At 42.3% G+C, this 18,871-nt stretch overlaps 1 protein-coding gene across 5 annotated transcripts in view; it reads left to right on the forward strand.

The window, feature by feature from the left end:
- The window catches only part of HIVEP2 (HIVEP zinc finger 2), a 151,581-nt gene extending 140,001 nt beyond the window's left edge, over positions 1-11,580 (forward strand). For all 5 annotated transcript variants that reach the window (XM_062572445.1, XM_062572446.1, XM_062572447.1 and 2 more), the window contains 3 exons: positions 1,678-1,779; positions 2,335-3,245; positions 9,136-11,580. In XM_062572445.1, the coding sequence (XP_062428429.1) occupies positions 1,678-1,779; positions 2,335-3,245; positions 9,136-9,954 (1,832 nt within the window). In that variant the 3' untranslated portion in view covers positions 9,955-11,580. The remainder of the gene's footprint in view (positions 1-1,677; positions 1,780-2,334; positions 3,246-9,135) is intronic.
- The last annotated feature ends 7,291 nt before the right edge of the window (positions 11,581-18,871 follow it).

An 18,871-nucleotide genomic window follows, 5' to 3' on the forward strand; every position in this document is an offset into this window, starting at 1 on the left:
GAGACAAAAACAAGGAGCTGTTTGTTGTAATCCCAAAGGACCTTCTGATGAGCAGTTTTCAGATCACTGTTTACATTTGACGTTGCAGGAGAGATGGGTCTTGAGGAGAGACTTGAAGGAGGATTGTGGTTTTGCAGCTGTGTTCAGAGAGGACATTCCAGGCAGAAGCAATGGCATGGAAATAAATGTGAAATCTCTAGCTGAGACTGGCATTTCTGGTGGAGAAGAAGAAGCAGGGAGGAGCTGGTGTGCTATTGCACAAGAGGAGGATGAATAGGGAGGAGCTAAGTTAGCCTTCAAAGTACCAAGAACTGTTTAACTGATGTGTTACTGTTCATGGGCAGTTGTCAGCCTCCTAACTATTGTTACTGTTTTGCTGAGGACAGCAGCAGCCAGATCTTCAAAGGTACTTAGGTTTCATTATTCACCTCGAGCATTTAGCCATCCAGAGACATCAGTGGCTAAGTTAGACTTTTCTTGCAGTGCACAGAAAAAGACAGGCACACCTGTTTCTTTTCTGAGACTGAAAATGAAGTTCTTTGACCTAGCTAGGAGGAAAGGAGCCTTGAGACCTTCTAAGCACAACTCCACTGCCGAATAGAGCGGTACAGTGTTGCTGCAGCCAGATTGCGCGCAATACACATGCCATCTGGAGACACTGGTTTGGGTCCCAAAAGCAACATAGGTACATTCACAGAGCGCAATGCTTGAGATAAGAAGTGCCATCTCATGGTAATAAGTTGGTTTTGCATGCACCATGTCTTTCTTGTTGGATGCTGCAAATGTAACTTAAGTGGCTAATGGATTAGAGTGATACTCTTGTTTTTCTGGCTTGTGCTCTTTGTGCTCAAGATTCCTTGCCATGAAATGTCTCTTGGGGCTAATCTCAGCCCAGTTTTCTTATCTGGGAAAAAAACAGCCCATAAACGACACTCCAGAAAGTCAATAGTCTAGTGTTAAATTGTTCCCTCAGGGATGGAGATCTGATTTCAAATCCCTGCTGTGTCTGGCTCGGATCCGTACACCAAAGCAGGGAGCTGAACCTGGGTTTCCCACATCCCAGGTGAATGCTGTGAACACAGCCACTGTCAGTTCAGAGATTAAAGCTAGACAGTAAACACATAAAGAAATCTCCTCTAAATGCCTTCTTTATGGACTACATTTGCTTCAAAATGCTTCAAACACTCTGAAGGTTTGGAGCCTACATGTGAAGTAGATGGGAAACTACTTAACTTGAGAATAGTGATGTGAAAGTAGGGCTGTGAGCCCTGAATGGTTGGTGTGCACTGGAGTCACTTCAATGCCCAGGCTATTTGTACATATTGCAGATGAACACTGAACCCAGAGATAGATAACATTCAACCACAAGTTTTTGAACTTATTGGGGCATCTAAATGTCATCTGGAAAATTTGAGAGATGCCTATATACCTCTCAGGCCCTGAGTTTATTTGGACATTTTTTTGAAGATGTGAAGTCCCACTCTCATTAAAACAGGCTCTGAGGGCAATGGGCTGGATGAGTCAGTCCTGTGTGTGTTGCTTTTTTTTTTTTTTTTTTTTTTTTTTTTTTAACTAAAACCCACATCTGCAGGATAGGAGAATTAAGATATACCAAAAACTGACTTGAAGAGTGCTCTTCACTGTTGTTAGTTAATAAGATTCATCTCTGATCCATAGGAAATCTGACAAAACATATGAAGTCTAAAGCACACATGAAAAAATGCCTGGAGCTTGGAGTATCAATGACATCTGTAGATGATGCTGAAACTGAAGAAGCAGGTATGTCAGAATGATTTAATTTAGTTGGAATGGCCTCTGTAGTATGCAAATGACTCATTGCACTTTAGCACAGTGTCTGGCATAGGATAATATATTAGGAATATTTAGTGCATTTTTTAATTAAGAAGCATCTTTTTGACAAACAGGAAGTATAAAAAATAGATTGGAGCCATTTGTCTGCATTATATTTTTTATTGCAATACATGAGGAGGAGCTAGAAATAAAAATACGACTTGTTATTTGTCATCTGTCTCAAATAAAGTTCCAAATATTTTCTATTTAAATGTGACATCATTCAGAGAAGTTCAAAGGACATTGTGGGGTAGGGTGAATTTGCTTTGTATGCTTCCTTTTTCACAGGAATGAATTTGAGTATGGAGTTTGAGAATATTGTTATGAAAAATTACAGTTTGATACTGTTAAGAATGGCTCTATGCAGCCATTCCCCATGAAGAGCATCCAAGATATTCTGGGTAGGGAACGGAAGTGGCAGCAGGCCTATAAAAGTGTTGTGTTTGCTATACTCACCATTTTGACTTGCTGTGGTTATTTCAGAAAACATGGAAGACATGCACCAGGAGGCAGAGAAGAGTAACAACTTGGCAGGCATATCAGCAGAGCATCAGTTTTCTGATGCAGAGGAGTCAGATGGTGAGGATGGTGATGATAATGATGATGATGATGAAGATGAAGATGATTTTGATGATACTCAGGGAGACTCAACACCAAAAACAAGATCAAGAAGCACCAGCCCACAGCCCCCGCGGTTCTCCTCATTGTCGGTGAACTCGGCTGGGGCGTCACAAGGGGCTTCCCCTGAGGGCTCCCTCTCCGTGGGACACTCCTCCCTGATCAGTTACTTGGTCACCTTACCTAGCATTCAGGTTACTCAGCTTATAACACCAAGCGACTCATGTGAAGACTCACAGATGACAGAATATCAGAGGTTTTTCCAGAGGAAGAGCACTGATTCAGAGCCCGATAAAGACAGGTTAGACATACCTAGTAGCATGGATGAGGATTACATGCTTTCATTAGACCCCAGTTCATCTCCTAGGGACCTCTCACCTTCCAGTCGACAGTCATCACCCAGCTATGATTCTTCACCATATAGAGATAATTCACCAAAGAGATACTTAATGCCAAAAGGGGATTTGTCACCCAGAAGGCATCTGTCACCCCGAAGAGATATTTCACCCATGAGACACCTTTCCCCACGGAAGGAATCTGTGCTGAGGAGAGAGTTATCACCAAGACGGGATGTTTCACCTAGACGTCACCTATCACCAAGGAGACCAATGTCACCGGGGAAAGATGCGTCTGTCAGAAGAGATCTATCTCCTTGGCGAGAGAGGAGATATATGGCCGCAGTTAGAGCAGCGTCTCCCAGGAGGGGCTTATTCCATAATCCAGCATTGTCCATGGGTCAATATTTACAGTCAGAATCTATTCCACTGGGGCATTCAGTAAGTATGAAAGAATATTTTCACTCCTGTTGTCAAAACCATTGCTCTTATCTAATCTGCACATAGTATTAAACAACAAAAACAAAAAAAAAAAGTATAGCTTTGGAGAAGAAAGCATAAGCTTTGAACCTCAGTAGGGCTTCCTGGAAAGAATACAAGAAGTTTAGAATAGGTACAGCTCAGATCAGGGCTTTGATTCAGTTAGATGTGATGTAGTAAGCCTAAAGGTCAAATCTTCACTTGGTGAAAATCAGAATGTCTCCATTAAATTAAAGGAAACTGGGCTGGCCTACATTAACTGGCCCTGTCTTTATTTTAGAATGACCCAGGAAGCTTACATGGCATGTGGGCTTGTTACTGCACTGTAAAACCTTTTACCTCCCAGACTGTCAGTTGGGACAGAGCAGAGCATAAGGCCCTGATATTGCAGTGCAGAGTACATCACTGAAGTACTGAATAATGGAATAAAAACACTAAAATAAACAGAACCCCTTTGAAAAGCGGGATGCCCATCTGGATCAGGATCTGCAACTGGAGCTTAAAGGATGTTATCATGTGATGGGAGGAGACAGCTGTCTGCCCCACAGAAAGCACCATCACAACTAACTGTTTCAACAGGAACACAACTGTCTGAGTGGAAATGGAAATATGCAAAACTTGCACAGCTGCTGTCTGTGCTGTTCCCTTTCTGTAAATAAGCTTCCAGAAACTGCCGACTTGGCACTTTTTGCAAGCCCTAGCATTCACAACACACTCTCTCCTCAAATAAATTTAGTCTTTAGAGTTAAGGAATTGCCTCACAATTAATGCATCTATTTATTTATTTTGGATGATGCTTCTAGCTACATTCATTGCTGCTGCTGCTGTTTCACTGCTTATCTCATTAACCTATATGTGTTGATTCAATCTGGGCAGGCTATAACAGACTTTCTCAGTCAGAGTACTCTGACAGGGCTCCTACCTCCCTTCCTTCATCCTGAGAGGGCTGTCCTCCCCTCTTTTCCATCTCCAGTCCTTTTTGCTCTTCATATAATTATAGTTCTTCTCCGTAGTGGAAGAGGATTAAACCTTGAGCTCATAGCAGTAGCATTTCCAGAGCTGTAGATGAGTTTGTGCAACTGGGCTGGGGAACGTACATTACCAGAGAGCTCCTGGAAATGACATGATCACTACAACACAGAGGTAATAAAAATCCAGCCACTAGTTGTACTGACAAGGTAAGGAAGCACAAGGAAAGAAAATATAGCTACTAGTTTAGCAGTCACGATATCTTTATATCAATTTTATGAGACACTACAGCTGACATTGTAGAGAGAACCCAAGTCCCTGATATCCTGAGTGAGTCACTTCCACTGGCGTCCTGTAATAGAGATTTTGGATGACTGATGCTTCTGGCAAAAGGGTACGTAACAGTCACCTGTGGCGATCTGACAGTCCTTGCTGTAAGGTTTGTCTTGCGTGTTATGCATGCCTTCCAGCAAGGCATTTAGCACATTATAAGGACTCTTTTGGTACCCTTAGCTTCTTCTTTTGGAAAGTGTTCTTCACCTTGCCAGATGGGCTTGTAACACCTAGCTTATTTTAGAGGTAGGACAAGTCTCGTGCATTGAAAACCCAGTGTAAAAGATCATTTGTCCTATGAAGGGCACCACTAACTCAGTGGCACCTTGATTGTTTTTAGAGAGAAGCATAGACAAGGGGCAGGTTGAGCTCAGTTGGTGTTGCTAATGCCAAGGTCACGAGTTCAATCACGGTACGGGCTATGCTGAGGGTTAGACTAGATGATCTCCAGAGGTCCCTTCCAACCTTACCATTCTATGATTCCATGATTATGGCTGGTCAGTCACTGGGACCTGAACTCAAGCATCAGCAGAAGCACCCAGGCAAATCTAAATGAGGAAATAAAATGTGATGATAGTTGCCCATCACAATGAACTACTGCAAGGACAGAAAGATAGATCCTGCGCCTCTTCATGCTTTTCTGGAAAACATACTTTAGCCAAAGAGAAGTTAAGTTTCGATGAAACACAAGTTATTACACTTAGTGTGTGGGATGACAAGTAACACTTAACCTTACCGTAAATGAAAACTGTTAGAGGAAGAAAAGGAATGAAGGCTGTTTTTCACTTTCAGAAAAGTGAATCCAGCAAATCACAACATAATTAGCAACTGCATCAGTGATGCAGATGCCAGTTTACAATCCTACTTCCTCTTTAACAGTTACATTGGATTCCCAGTCCTTGGAGGAATAAGAGTGTTTTTGTACTTCTGGAGCCTGAAAGTACCAAAGGGAGAGGCCAGTCTTCTTTGTTCTCCACTGAAATTGATGTATTTTCTCTAGTCTCTTTGCCAATATTGATCAGGTTCCCCTTTATGTTTCTTGAACTCGAATGTTCATGCACTTTGGTGGTCCTATGCAAATAGCTTGTGAAGTGCTCTGGCTTTGAAAGGACCTGATAGAAAGCAATAGAAATTGTTTCTTTAGGATGTGGAAAAGAGCATGGGAAAAATAACTATTTTTCTAGGTCATATGAAGACAAAGGAAAAAATAAGTTTTTTCCTTTAGCTGTTAATAACAAGATACACTCTTGCAACAAGATATTCACTCCAAAGTAGACCAAGGCTCTGGTTGATGCTGATGCATATTTGGCCTTGGCAAATTAAATGACTGTCTTAAAATTTAAAGACCTATCTCTATTGCTCTATAAATACATTCAGGATCTTCTTTTCTGCCAGTGCCAGGGGTTTCTTTCCATTCTGAAGAGCTGGTGCCATTACCAAATGGCTTTGATTCTTCTCCTCTGTCATTTTGCACTAGTCTTGAGAGAAGAAAGGAGGAGAGATGGGAAGGCTGTTTTTGTTCTGCTTGGGTGCATCTACATTAGCATTTTAGTTTGGATGAGGAATGTGCTTTATAAGTGAATGTCGTTACTGTCAAATTCACATTGCAGCAGCCTTGGAGTGAGTGAACTGGATTGCTTTCAGATGTAATTAAACCAGAAAAGATGATTCAGGAGTGTGCTACAGAAGTGGGCATTAAAGTCAATGAGAAGAGACTACAGGGTTAGTCTGAAGTAATCTCTCCCACCCACCTAGCAACACATATATTGTGAACATCAGAGGCAGCATCAGCTGTTTCACTCTATTCCTGCTCTTTTCCACTCCTAGTGCACCCCATTGCTTCCTAATGTGGACCAGAACTTTTGCCTCTTCTTCACTTCCCAGAACTAGCTATAAGTACACTGTGAATATATATTGCTGGGGGCAGTATATCTTTGTTCCTGAAAACTCTTAATTTCTAGGGGAAGTGAGGTTGTTTTTTTTGTTGTTGTTGGTGGTGTTTTTTTTAGTTTTTTTTGTTTTTTTGGTTTGGGTCTCCCCTGCTGGCTTTCTGCCAGTGTTTACAAGCAGTTACTGAGACCAGGGAATAATTCTCTAGGGAACAGGAAATAGGAAGGACTAGCAGTTCACTTTATTGATGTAGAGTTTATCTAGAACCTGCCTGTGATTCTGTTTTGTTGTATCTCTCATTCATTTTGAAGTCCAAAGCATCTCCATATATTCCGAAGTGCTGAAGTAGGCACCTCTAAATCCAGTTGAAAGTCAATAGAACCTAAAATCCTTTCACATACTGATATGAAATACCTCCCCAAATACTGAATGTTTTATCATCTTGAATGAAATGTGTTTCTGCACAGAGCGCCAGTGTGCAACGTCAGACGCCTGTGTAAACTGCAAATAGGTCTGCTGGTATATGTGGTCCACTATAGTGCATTCCCAATAGGACTGAAATTATGCTTATGAAATGTATTTGATGAGGATGCTGATCATCAAGTCTGTAGCAGTTTCTATCATATTAGCCACCTCTATCCTACAAGGACAGACTGTTGTCCTATCCCCTTTTGAAACTATAGTTTGTACAACATGAAGCCAATATCTTTCTCAAATAGAGATTTGTGTGTGACTACATTAATTCTTCCAAGTTTCCCCCCCTTTTTTGGTTGCCTTTTGCTCTATTTCCTGAGCCCAAATTCACACTGGATGCAGTAGTGGCACATAGATTCACATAAGATGCATCATGGCTTAGGAAACAGTCAAGAGCAAAGTGGGACTGAGAAACAGGTTGACAGACCACAGCCCCCCACTACCACCCAAACAAAGGAGCAAGCAACTGTGCAGAGGTGAGTTAGCAACAGCAAGGGCTGACAGGGTTGGTGAGCCATGCCTTCTGGCTTGGCAACTTCAGTTTATTCCATAAGCTTTTACCCATTCAGCAAGATAATGCACTGTCTCTGTGCTTTCTTATGATGGTTTCTTGTTTATGAAAATTAAGTGTCTCACCTTCTGTATAGGAAAAACCCCAACATAGGCTGTTCTCTATATGTAACGTCTTTTATAACATCTCGTCTCTTTGATTCTGATGATTATGGGTCACCTTTCCTGTCTTAACATTGATTTATATTGAACAGGACAAATATCTGAGTATTGAGATTCAGCCCCTGGGTAGCATAGAAACTAAAAGTCTTTAATTGCCCCCAAACCAATTCCCCAGTACGAGATCAAGAGGTTGATTAATGCCTTGAGAGCAAGGACTTCCCAGCAGTGAAATGCTGCTGCATTAATGCATTGGCATTTAGCAGCACAGTCCTCAGGCTGCCTCACCAAGACTGTGGCAACAATACAGCTCTTGAGCAATTGATAGGTGTTTGGTCAATTTTCAGCGTAGAGATGAGCATTTTTGTTCATTTGCTTTCCTATGGGAGTCCCTGAGAGTTGTGTGGCCAAATCCCACATACCATTATGAAAATGTCATCCTGCACTTCTGTCATCATTAATTCTCTGGTCAACAATAAATGATTCTTAATCATCAGATGGGAAATGAATTTAAAAAAATTAAGAATGAAAAAAGGAGAAACCCAAAAGCCTAAGGCATATTTAATACAGAGCAGAGATGGCGTCATTCATTCTTCCAAGGCAAGAACTAATGGGAAAACACTGAAAAAGTCAATATTGTGAGATTGTTTCAAATTAGCTGTTAGAAAGTCTTTCATTTTTCTCAGTCTCTTTAAGAGTGCATGTCCATAGTACAGAATCATTACTGTCACTCACAGTTAATTACTGTGTTTTTGTTATTATTTATTGTTTACACTACAGATAGGCCAGAGTGATAGTCTGTAGTGGTGCTCCATTGTTTTAATGACTATAAAAGTTAGAGCCTTTGAGCTCTAACATAGAGGCATTTGAGCTTGCATGGAAATGTTACTCCTCTTTTGTTAAGGAGGTGAATGGCTAAAACTCATGATGGGGAACTGGGGGAGGAAGTGCCTTCTCTGGGGCTTCAGAGTGGGATCCTTCAACAGGCAGAAAATATGAGTAGTTTTTTCTCATACTCATGCCAACCACTAGTGGCAAAAAGGGAGCATTAAAATGTATATTTTTCGGCAACAAAGACTTGATGCCCAGTACAGACTGCACAGTGTGCAGTTTGCCGAAATAGAGGATAAGAATGGATGTCCTGGCCAAATTTCTCCTGGGGAATGAAGCTCTATCTACCAAAAATTCTGTCTGCCATTTCAGTTGAAATGTGATACTCTTCACTTCCTGACCTAGATTGCTGCATTGTATTGCTGAATACTCTTAAATAGCTGCTGCATTTCACCTCAGAGGCATGAGCCCTGTAGGGCTGAACTAAGAAAACCTCTCATGTTGTTTGGAGAAGCAATTAGTGGAGTTTTCCAAACACTTTGGGATCTGTCTGGTTAAAAGGTACTGCGTGACTAGAGGTATGTTTCACATACATAGCTTGAAAGCAGGTAGGTGGTTTGGATGCTTCACAAGAATTTTACTTCTAGCACTCCTGCTATTATTTCTTTTGTTTTTCTGGTTACAGAGAAGGGGCTTGTCTCAGGGGCCTTACTTCAACATGTATGGAGAAAAAGGAGCTATGGACCTTCACGGGTCTAGCCTGTTCCCTGAAGGTGCGAATGACTACGTCTTCAGTCATCTTCCACTACACTCCCAGCAGCAAATCCGAGCACCCATCCCCATGATGCCTATCGGAGGCATCCAGATGGTCCATTCAGTACCTCTGGCCCTTTCAGGTTTACATCCTCCGTCCACTTTGGCCCTGCAGAGGGAGGGCTCTGAGGAGAAGCAAAGAGGAACTGCTGAAACCCTGACAAAAGAATCGTATAGTATTTCTAAGCATCACGAGAAATGTACCTCTCCGCACAGCTTGCACCCTGCTGTTCCATCCAGCGTCTCCTCCTCTCCGTTACTATTGCTGAAACAAAGCACTTCAGAGGACAGTGTCATCGCCCCAGAGAGGGAGCAGGAGGAGAACATACAGACTTGTACAAAAGCCATAGCCTCTCTGCGAATCGCCACAGAAGAAGCCGTTCTGCATGGGGCAGAGCAGCCACAGAGGCCTTCTGAGCCTCACCAGAAACCCTTAGAAAGTGCACATTTTAGCATTAAACACTTTAGTGGATCTGAGGCAGGCCAGACCGGTGCCTCAGCCACCCATCCTGACTTGCACGGTGGTGAACAGGACAGTTTTGGTACATCGCAGACTGCGTTAGCCCATTCCACCTTTTACAGCAAGAGCTTTGTGGATGTCAGGCAGTTGGGCTTTCACAGCAGGAGCGAATCCCCATCAAGCACACAGGAAAGAGATGACCTGTCATCTGAGAAGAGCAAGCCACATTGATCTGAGATGCATGGAGACTTTTACCCATACATTTACCCCACTTTTTTTTTTCTAGAGATAGAAGAAGTATTCAACTTTACAGCATGCCTGTTCTAAGTTACAGTAGTTTGCTATTATATATACTTTTGTTATATCAAAAGAATTAAATAAAATAACAAGTCATCATGAGCCTGACCAAAACTAAATTTGAAATTCTTATTGGGTCTGGTACTTTTAAATTGTACAGATGTTTGTGCCTTTTCTTTACTTTGCTTATATTCTTATAAGCATTTTTTTAGCAGTAATTTGTACATATTTTAGAATTTGTGTATCTGCTTTGTAATAAATGTAATTTCTTTCCTTTTTTGGACACTTGGATCTAAATGATGTAAAGCGAAACAGCATCAATATATGTGAGGTTGCACTAAAACATATTTTTATATGATTAAAACTGAACAGCTTTTATGTACAGCTCTGATTCTGTAATACTAATATTTATTTACTTTGTTTCATAAATTGTAAATTTTTTTCTTAATGTTGTGGATTGCTTTTCTATGTGAAGCATGGGATTTACTGTTGCATAATTAGAACAAAATGTATATTGTAAAACAAGATATTTAAACTAGAGTATCTTATCTTATTCTGCACTTATGCATTAGTTAAAAAAAAGATAAAGGATGTATCAGTCAGTTCTTAACTCTTGTAATTTTTTTTGTCTCGTTTGCTGGATTGACTATAACTTAAGTGCTGATTGTGATTTTAAACTGATAGTACCGTAAAGCATTAAAGTAAAACAATGTGCTATTGTGAGTTTTTTCAAAGCTTTATAAAACAGTTATAAATATATTAAAAGTATTTGGTCTTATGTGAACATGTTGATCTATATACTCCTTTAAAAACTATGGGAAAACATTCCACCCCGTGTAAATATGTGCAGGTGCATCACTGGTACCGTTCTGTGTAATTCACTGGGACCCGCGCGGCTGGTGCCGCTGCGCGGGAGCTGAGCTCAGCCCACGCTAGACACCGGGCGGCGAAGCCGTGCGGCCGCCCCGGGCCGGCTGAGCGGGCGGCCTCGGAGCTGGCCACGCGGCGCCGTGCGGCGCCCCGGGAGCCGCCGCCGCCGCAGCGCTTAGCAAGCGCGCGGAGGTGCCCCGGAGCGCGAGGAAGGGCTCGGAGGGAAAGAAAGATGTTTCCTTGCGCTTGACCTCCGCCAGCCGGTCGCTGCCCGCTGCGATGCCCGTGCCGGCTTTCGGGGTGAGGAGCGTGACCCTTGGGGCTGGGCGCCACCGCGGCTGTGGCCGACCCCGAGGAGCAGGAGCCTTCCAGGACAGGGCACCCAGCCGCGTTAGGTTTGATCCACGAGAGGACAGGCAGGAGGAGCCCGGGCTTGTACTCGAACACGCGCGGTGGGTTACCTCTGCCGCCGCCAGCATGCGCGCGCGCGCGCCCGCACACACACACATCTGCGCGCACACACATCCGTGCACACACGTACACACACCCACAGATGAAAGAAACCAATAATCTGGATTATATTTTGTGCTATTTAGTGGATTATAATTCTGTGAAACAAAGTTTGTATATTGACTTACAATACATTTAAGGAGTGTTCTTTAAAAAGAAATAAATATACAGTTACATGCACCAGGTGTCTAGTTTTCATGTGTTCTTTGAATTTTCCAAGTTTATTGGCATCCCAGTATATTACCGGAACCTTTTATTCACAAGTGCTGCTTTAGTGCACATGGAGGGGCCTTATGAATGTGAGCAGCAGCTAAAAATGTGAATCATATTTTGGCCTCATCAGATATTATCAAAATGAACCAGTTTATTTCTCCAATAATACTATGTGGGGGCAGATCTGCAGCTGGTATGTCATCGTAATTCTAGCACTATGGCATATGACTAGTATAATATCATGGTGAACTGTGACCACTTATAACCATTAAAGGTGATTAGTTTCTTGTATCGACTGCAGAGTTCTTTTACCTTTATTCCAGATCATTATGGTAACTTTGCCTAGATAAGCGCATGCCACAAAACTGGCTCATCTCAGACTGAAGAGAGGAGAAGCTGTATATGTAGTTGGAGGTGAGTGGGTTGTTGGATCATGCATCCATAAAAAAGGAGTCAATTATATATTTGAAATAAATATCTGATTAAAAAAAATCCTCTCACCTCTCCTCCTTAGCTGCATGGTAGTGTTAAGAACACAATGTTCTGCACACTGATCAGCTAATCAGGTAATCACAGGTATTTTATTAAAATGGAACCAGGCAAATCCCCAATGGTAAATGTTCTATTAACATTTCCTATATAAGCAGCCCCCTTACTGTGGGAGTTACTGGTGGCTTGTTTGCTTATTTTAATTAATTTGCAGCTGCAATTTACCATTCACTTTTTCAGCCTTGAGGCTTTTTTTTTTTTTTTTTTTTTTTTAATAATCATTGAGCAAGTATCACTGAAATTGCGTGTGAAATTTTTGGGCTACAGTGGAGCAACCCTATAGAGGTTTCAGGTACTTACAATGTTAATTGTATTTTTTTTTAATGAGTTAATGTTTATACACCGCTCTGACAAAAAACACACTCTCTTGTGAGTCCTAGGCATTGATTATGGCTACCTTTTCATGCCTTAAGAGAGGGTGTGGAGGAGGAAGGCAACCACTTCAGACAAATTTTTCACAAGCATGGGTAATTTTCAGATCTGACATAGTGGGAACAGGTACTGGGAGTGGATGTGGATATTTATACGTGCATCCTGCCCCCCTCTCCAGGCTTGCCCGCTCCAAGCGGCCCGCGGGAATGAAGGGCCGCGGCTGCGGTTGCGTACTGCTGCGCTCAGCTAACACCCACCTTGCCTCGGGCTTGCAGGCTGGGGGCTTGGCGCTGCAGCAGCGCAACCATGCAGCTCCCAGCAGGAGCTGTTTGTGCTCCAGCATGACTGGCTGTGCTGTTTGCCTTGGTAGGCTTCCCACGGGTGGTGGGGTGGAAGTTCCTCAAAAGTACTTGGTACAGTGGGTGCATGTAGGTCTGATGGGAATTTCAGGAGCGTTTTTGCAATTTGGCTCTTTGGTTCCCAAGGCCAAGCTCACAAGCACGGTTGGTACTGCTGCAGGGACAGTGATCGGCTGAGTATTTCCTATGCAATCCTCTTCTTGTCCCTAGCAGCCAACGGATTTTGCTATGTTCTAGCCTCTGTATGTAGCAGAGGGGTGGAAGCAGGAAGAACAAATGCTGAGATTTCTTCTGCGAAAGTTCAGTAATTTAAAAGGAATGAAAATAAGAGATTTAATGAGGCACCGTAGAAAACTTCAGAACCTAATGAGGATATTCATACGCAATACCCTATAGACTTTCTAAGTCAGGAATATAATTACCATTATATTGTTCAAGGAGGTTATAATTTTTCAATGAAGATCCATATGTCTTTTCTGTAAAACACAAGGGAAATACAGATGCTCTGGCAAGCTCTCTTTGTTCCATCCTCACAGAATACTGTTAAAAGAGCCACTTCAGGATTTATTTGCCTCAGCAGAACAGAGAGCATATTGGTCTCATATAACTGCCTGCACAATGCTGCTATGAAGCTTTGGATTCTGACTAAGGGTAGCAACTACACAGCACATTAAATACCTTTATGGGGACTTTCCCTTTGTAGGACACATTGCCAACAGTGAGTTAGAGTTAGCACCAGTAAAGACATAGTTAGAGGATAGGATGAAGATGGAGTCAATCTCCTTAAGTACAAAAATCTCAATCCATGAATGCTGCAGTCAGTTCCTGTTTAACCCCAGGGACACCTAAGCTTACAAAGTGCCTCCTCGTTAATGCTGTTTCCTTGAGCTCTGCTTTTGTGCATGCACTGAACTGCTCTGCTCAGAACTACTTCATGTTTGTTCCTCTCTCAAAAAAATCTGGGAGCCAGAAACTACACATTTCTTGAACTAAACCCGCTGAGTGCCTGCCCACCTGAGTAGGTATTTGAAAATACCTAACATACCATCAAATAAGGCTCTGTACTGAATTGTTCTTACAGATAGTGCTGTCACAAACTCATAGATTACCTTCTCCCGGGCTATTAAAAGAAAATTTGATTGAAACCTCTCCCTTGCTAGACCCATAGCTCCAGCTTCCTGGGATAGTGTCCTATTCATCTAACTAGGAGCAGAAGAGTCTTTTTCATTGCTGTTGAAGTTCTGCTCTTGTGAAGCAAGAAATTTCTTCAGAGCAACACTGTAGCCTGCTCTCTGGCAGATGACCAGCTGTTTGGACAAGTGTATATAGTGATTTGTCCTGCTTGGCGAGGAGATCATTATCAGAAAGGCTGGTCAGTAGACTGGTGTGACAGCAGCTTTGAAGGACAGAGACTGAGCTCATGCAGTTCCCTGCCTGCAGCCTCTGGCTGGCTGGGAGGACAAGATTTTAAACATGCTTCTTGCTTAGTATCGAACTCATTTCTGAGGCATCTGAGTCTCACCATGTCCAGTGGGGGGAGGCTTGCTGACAGACTTAGTTTTGGACTTTGCAGTGAGGATCAAGCCCCAGAAAGTCAGGTGCATTCCTGAATCCTTTATTGTTTTTTACCCTAAATAGCTCAGGGAGAATAAGCACCACTAATTTATTCAATTGCACAGTGGAACAAGTCAATGGGATTTATCATTTTAAGTCATTTAGCCTCTTCTGAAAATCCCAATCAATACTCTCTAAAGAATGCCCTTAAAGTAAATCTAGGATATTCAATGCAAAACCTGTGCAGCCCAACATCTATTTTAGTCTAGCCACTTTTTTCTGATTTTTTTTTAGTTAATTTGCCTGCATGAAAAAATCAGCAGTATATATACTAATTGAGTTTATTACTGCGATGGTGTCCTTGTGCCCTTTTCTCATATACAGAACACACACACTAAACATGGGTTCTGAACATATGCTTGCTATAGGCTCAGTTTAAGATTAAAAGTGCTGTGTAGTTTGCTCTCAGATCATTCTTGGAGGCTTTGCATATGTTGCATCCATCATGTGTGTTTGCGTAATCTTTATTATACTTGCTTTTAACTGAATTAGGAAAAATTGATACCGCCAGGAATGTGGGAAACAGCTTTCACTGTGAAGTACTTGGCTTTTGCCCCTGTGCAATGCCTACGTGAGCTATAAAAAGCTGATTTGTTGTGTGTAAGTAAGTTTTTTTCCAAATGATTGTGCTTGAAGAGGAAAATTCCTCTTAAGAATTTCTTTATATGTGAGTATAGAAAAGTCCTGTACATATGGTTCATATGCATAGGACTTTATAGATGTGTATTAGATGTGATTGAATTTAAACAAAAAATAAGTAGCTCTGTCTTTTTAGATAAAATAATCTTGAGCTGGACTACTGTGAAGGCAGAGCTGGATTATAACTGGGAGCAGACCACTGCAGTGACCATGAACCAAGGAAATCCACATACAGGACAAATTGGCATTTAAGAATTGCTGCTTCTCTATGCTGGCAACCAGCTGCATATGATGCCTTGGTGTCATTTTCCCCGAGACTTTGAGAAACAGGGAGCTCTCACTGCACTGTGCATTGCTGTATGTTGTAAGATCATGTCTCCCTCCAGTCACATCACAGCAAGAGCCTCAGCCAACACACTAAGGTAACGCCAATGATGCCAGGGAACTTCTTTAAAACGCCCAAGAAATTTAGTGAACCTGTTACCGCTGAGATCTATGCAAATGTACAAATAACCTGCATAAGACTGGTTGTTTACAGGCTGTGCAGCAGGCTTCTGAGAGCACTGGCAGAAAAAAGTAAACATTTTTCGAAAAAGAGTACAAATTTCTGCTCCACTGAGTTTTGCTGTTTTTCTGCATTGTATGAATATTCATTCAGAAGCTGATATAATGAGGGAAGCTTGATCAGTAGCAGGTTTAATCAAAACCAATATTACTACATAAAGTGTCTTTTCACATTCTTTACTGATGAGCGACATCTATTAACTGACATGACTATTCCCAAGCACAGCAGTCAGTGTGAATATGTACGGTAGCACGCACAGCCCCATGAACATCCGACAAGGTGGAGAAAGCTAGCGAAGGCAAATCAAACTCCATGTTGGAGACGAGCATTTCCGTTCCCTCTTTACTGCCAGAATATATGAAGAGACTGACACCATGCCACAGAAATTAATGGAGTTTCCACATTCATTTTAACAGCAGGAGATTCAGTCTCTGAAGGCTTGTATCCATGAGGTGATGAGAAATCTTGCCGCTAAAGTTACAGAGATGTCAGAGTACTTGGCACTTTGCTGTTTCAACCTCTTTTCTTCCCATCTGCTCCCTGAGATGCAATGGTCTTTGCTGCTTTCCAGTGATGTCCATGGGCATTTTGCCATGTTCCTTGGGGCAGAGGACTGGGGGGTCTCAGCTCCTGGCTGTGGAAGGAGCCTCCTCCTTAAATGCCTTTGATGTTTAGGAGAAAGTCCTGAATATGCTGGGTACATGAAACTGTGGCATTTTCTAGACCGCAAGGCAAATGAAGGCTTAAGGGAGGACCTGTCTGGTTTTTCTTAATATATATGTACATACTCATAATCTCCAAAGGGTTAGTTCAAAAGGATGAATATTTCAAACTACATTTTTTCAGAAGAGCTGACCTGCTTCAAATAGGGACTTAGATGAAGCAGTCAGATGAGCACTTGTTCTCCACAGAAACTGCTGGATGCTGAGCACATTTGAAAATCTGCCCCTTAAAAACTTCTTAATGACTAACTTAATGACATCTGGCACTTCATTTCCATTTGTTATTTCCCACAGTCTTTCTTCCCTCCGCAACACCCATATTTACCCAAAAAAGAAGGAAAGAACAAGTGAATGAAAGAAGGGACAAACATTCATGGCCATTTTACTGCCAGGAAAAATGAAAGTGATAAAGTGGAGACTTAGAGTGTTTTAGTGACAAAGTTTTTCCTTTCCATTTCTTCGTGACGTTTTCACAGTCAAATGAGGGACTGGTACACAGAGATATCTTGGACTTGTCTTAAACCTTTCAGAAATTTTGTTTGGACACTCAATAGAGAGGAGGCTTTTAACACTAAAAAAAAAAGGCGGGGGTGGGGGGAAAGGCACGGTGTCCTGCAGGGAGCAGTCGTTCTCTGGCAGAAGAGGAGCTAAATAGCCTAATAGTTTTTTCCATTCGTTTTTCCTATGGTCCTGCTGTGAGCAGAAGGGGTTCAGACCCATCTGATGGAGAGCTCAGGGTGCAGAGGCAGAGGGGGCCGAGCAATGCTGTAAATTGAGCCCTGCTGCCTGCTACATCAATTATTACAGGCAACAGCAAGAAGCAGAAGGGAATAGCACTCCCGCGGCGCTGCCCCTGCTCTGCGGGATCCCTTGAAACGTTTTTGCTGGCTCTCTGCGGAGCTGGACGGCCGCCAGGCTGCGAGAGCAAAGGATCAGCTGCTGTCTAGAGCGTTGCCCTGTGCTAACCCGCTGGATTTCCATGCAGAGATCCAAGGGAGCGTTAATGCCTCTTTAAGCAGCCTTGACTTTGGCTGGGTTTGCTCTCTAGCTGCTACTGCGTGGCGGTGTGTTGCCTCGGACGGTGCTAAAAACCCTTCTCTTGGAGGTGCCCATGGGCGGCCGAGGGGGCTGAGCAGCGCAGGGTGGAAAAACCGGGGCACTTGGCCAGCCATGGCCGCGGAGATGCAGGGACAGGCCCTGGCCCTTCTGTGCCCCTGTGTGCTCCCGAGAAATACTTGGAAACTCAGTATCCTGGAGCTTGCAAAGTTTCCTGGCTCCTGCAGCTTCATTTTCCAGGAAAGGGGACAATATAAACCCTCTGATGATTGGGTTTGCTGTTTTTCTGAAAATTAAGATAGTCAAAATAATATTGACAGAGCCAAACATTACCCACTCCTTAAGGAAATATGAGATGGGAGCCAAACTGTGTTGTCAAGATGCACATTACCTGAGAAGTTCATTAAATTGAAAAGGACAATGAGGAGCAAAGTCTGTGACTATTTTGAATTGGTAGGACAGATTCCCCCCCCCCCCCCCCTTGGCCTGATAGTTTCAGAAACATCAGCTGTGACAATGATTTAGTCATCTGTATTCTGTGTGTTTTAATGGAATGCCAGCTCCTGATTTTATACACAAGTTTCTTGATAGATTGCCTATTTCAGCAGAAATTACTGTTGTCAGCTTGGTATTCGGAGTGTTAAAATCATCAATGTCACAATGTTCTAAATAGGTGATGCAAAATGTGACATTCAGAGAGAAGAGCTCAGCGAGTGTAACATTTTCCAAAAATTTACCATAATTCAAATGCTATAGAATCTGCAGTGAAATGAATGTGGGGGGAGAGGAAATCTTTCCACATTATAACGAATGAAATGTTACAATGGAGTTTGAAGGTGCAAATCAGGCTATAACAAAACATGAGTGTGCATGCTTTCAACACCTAAATGACTTACTGGCTGCTAATTAAATCTCACTGCAAATGGGATTTCATTTTTATTTTTGATGGAAAAAGTGGTTTTATTACATTTACTTGGCTGACCGCCAGGGGTACAGCTCAATACAAATCAAGCAAAGTTAAAGGCCTTCTGCAGCAACATATGGCTTGTTTGGGAAGTATGAGTCATAAATGGAACCAGATGCAAAAAAAAAAAAAAAAGTTATAAGAAGGTAGCAACTGTCCTCAGGCAGATGCCGACATTGTTATTTCTGATGTTTCCACTTCATTGTGAAAAATTTACATGTGCATATAAGAGAACAGTTTTTTTCCAGTACGGGCTGTCTGTTTCAGAGCCCTTAGTTGGCATAGGTCACTCAGTCTGTCTGCTGATATAGCTAATTAATGCATTACACAAGTTATTTCATTCTTGTGACCTATTAAAACATGATTTTAAGTGCTGCTTGCTTCTCTCTTTGTTCCGGGGTGTTTCTTAACCTGAGTC

This window comes from Rhea pennata, chromosome 3, assembly GCF_028389875.1.
Source record: "Rhea pennata isolate bPtePen1 chromosome 3, bPtePen1.pri, whole genome shotgun sequence".
Taxonomy (NCBI): domain Eukaryota; kingdom Metazoa; phylum Chordata; class Aves; order Rheiformes; family Rheidae; genus Rhea; species Rhea pennata.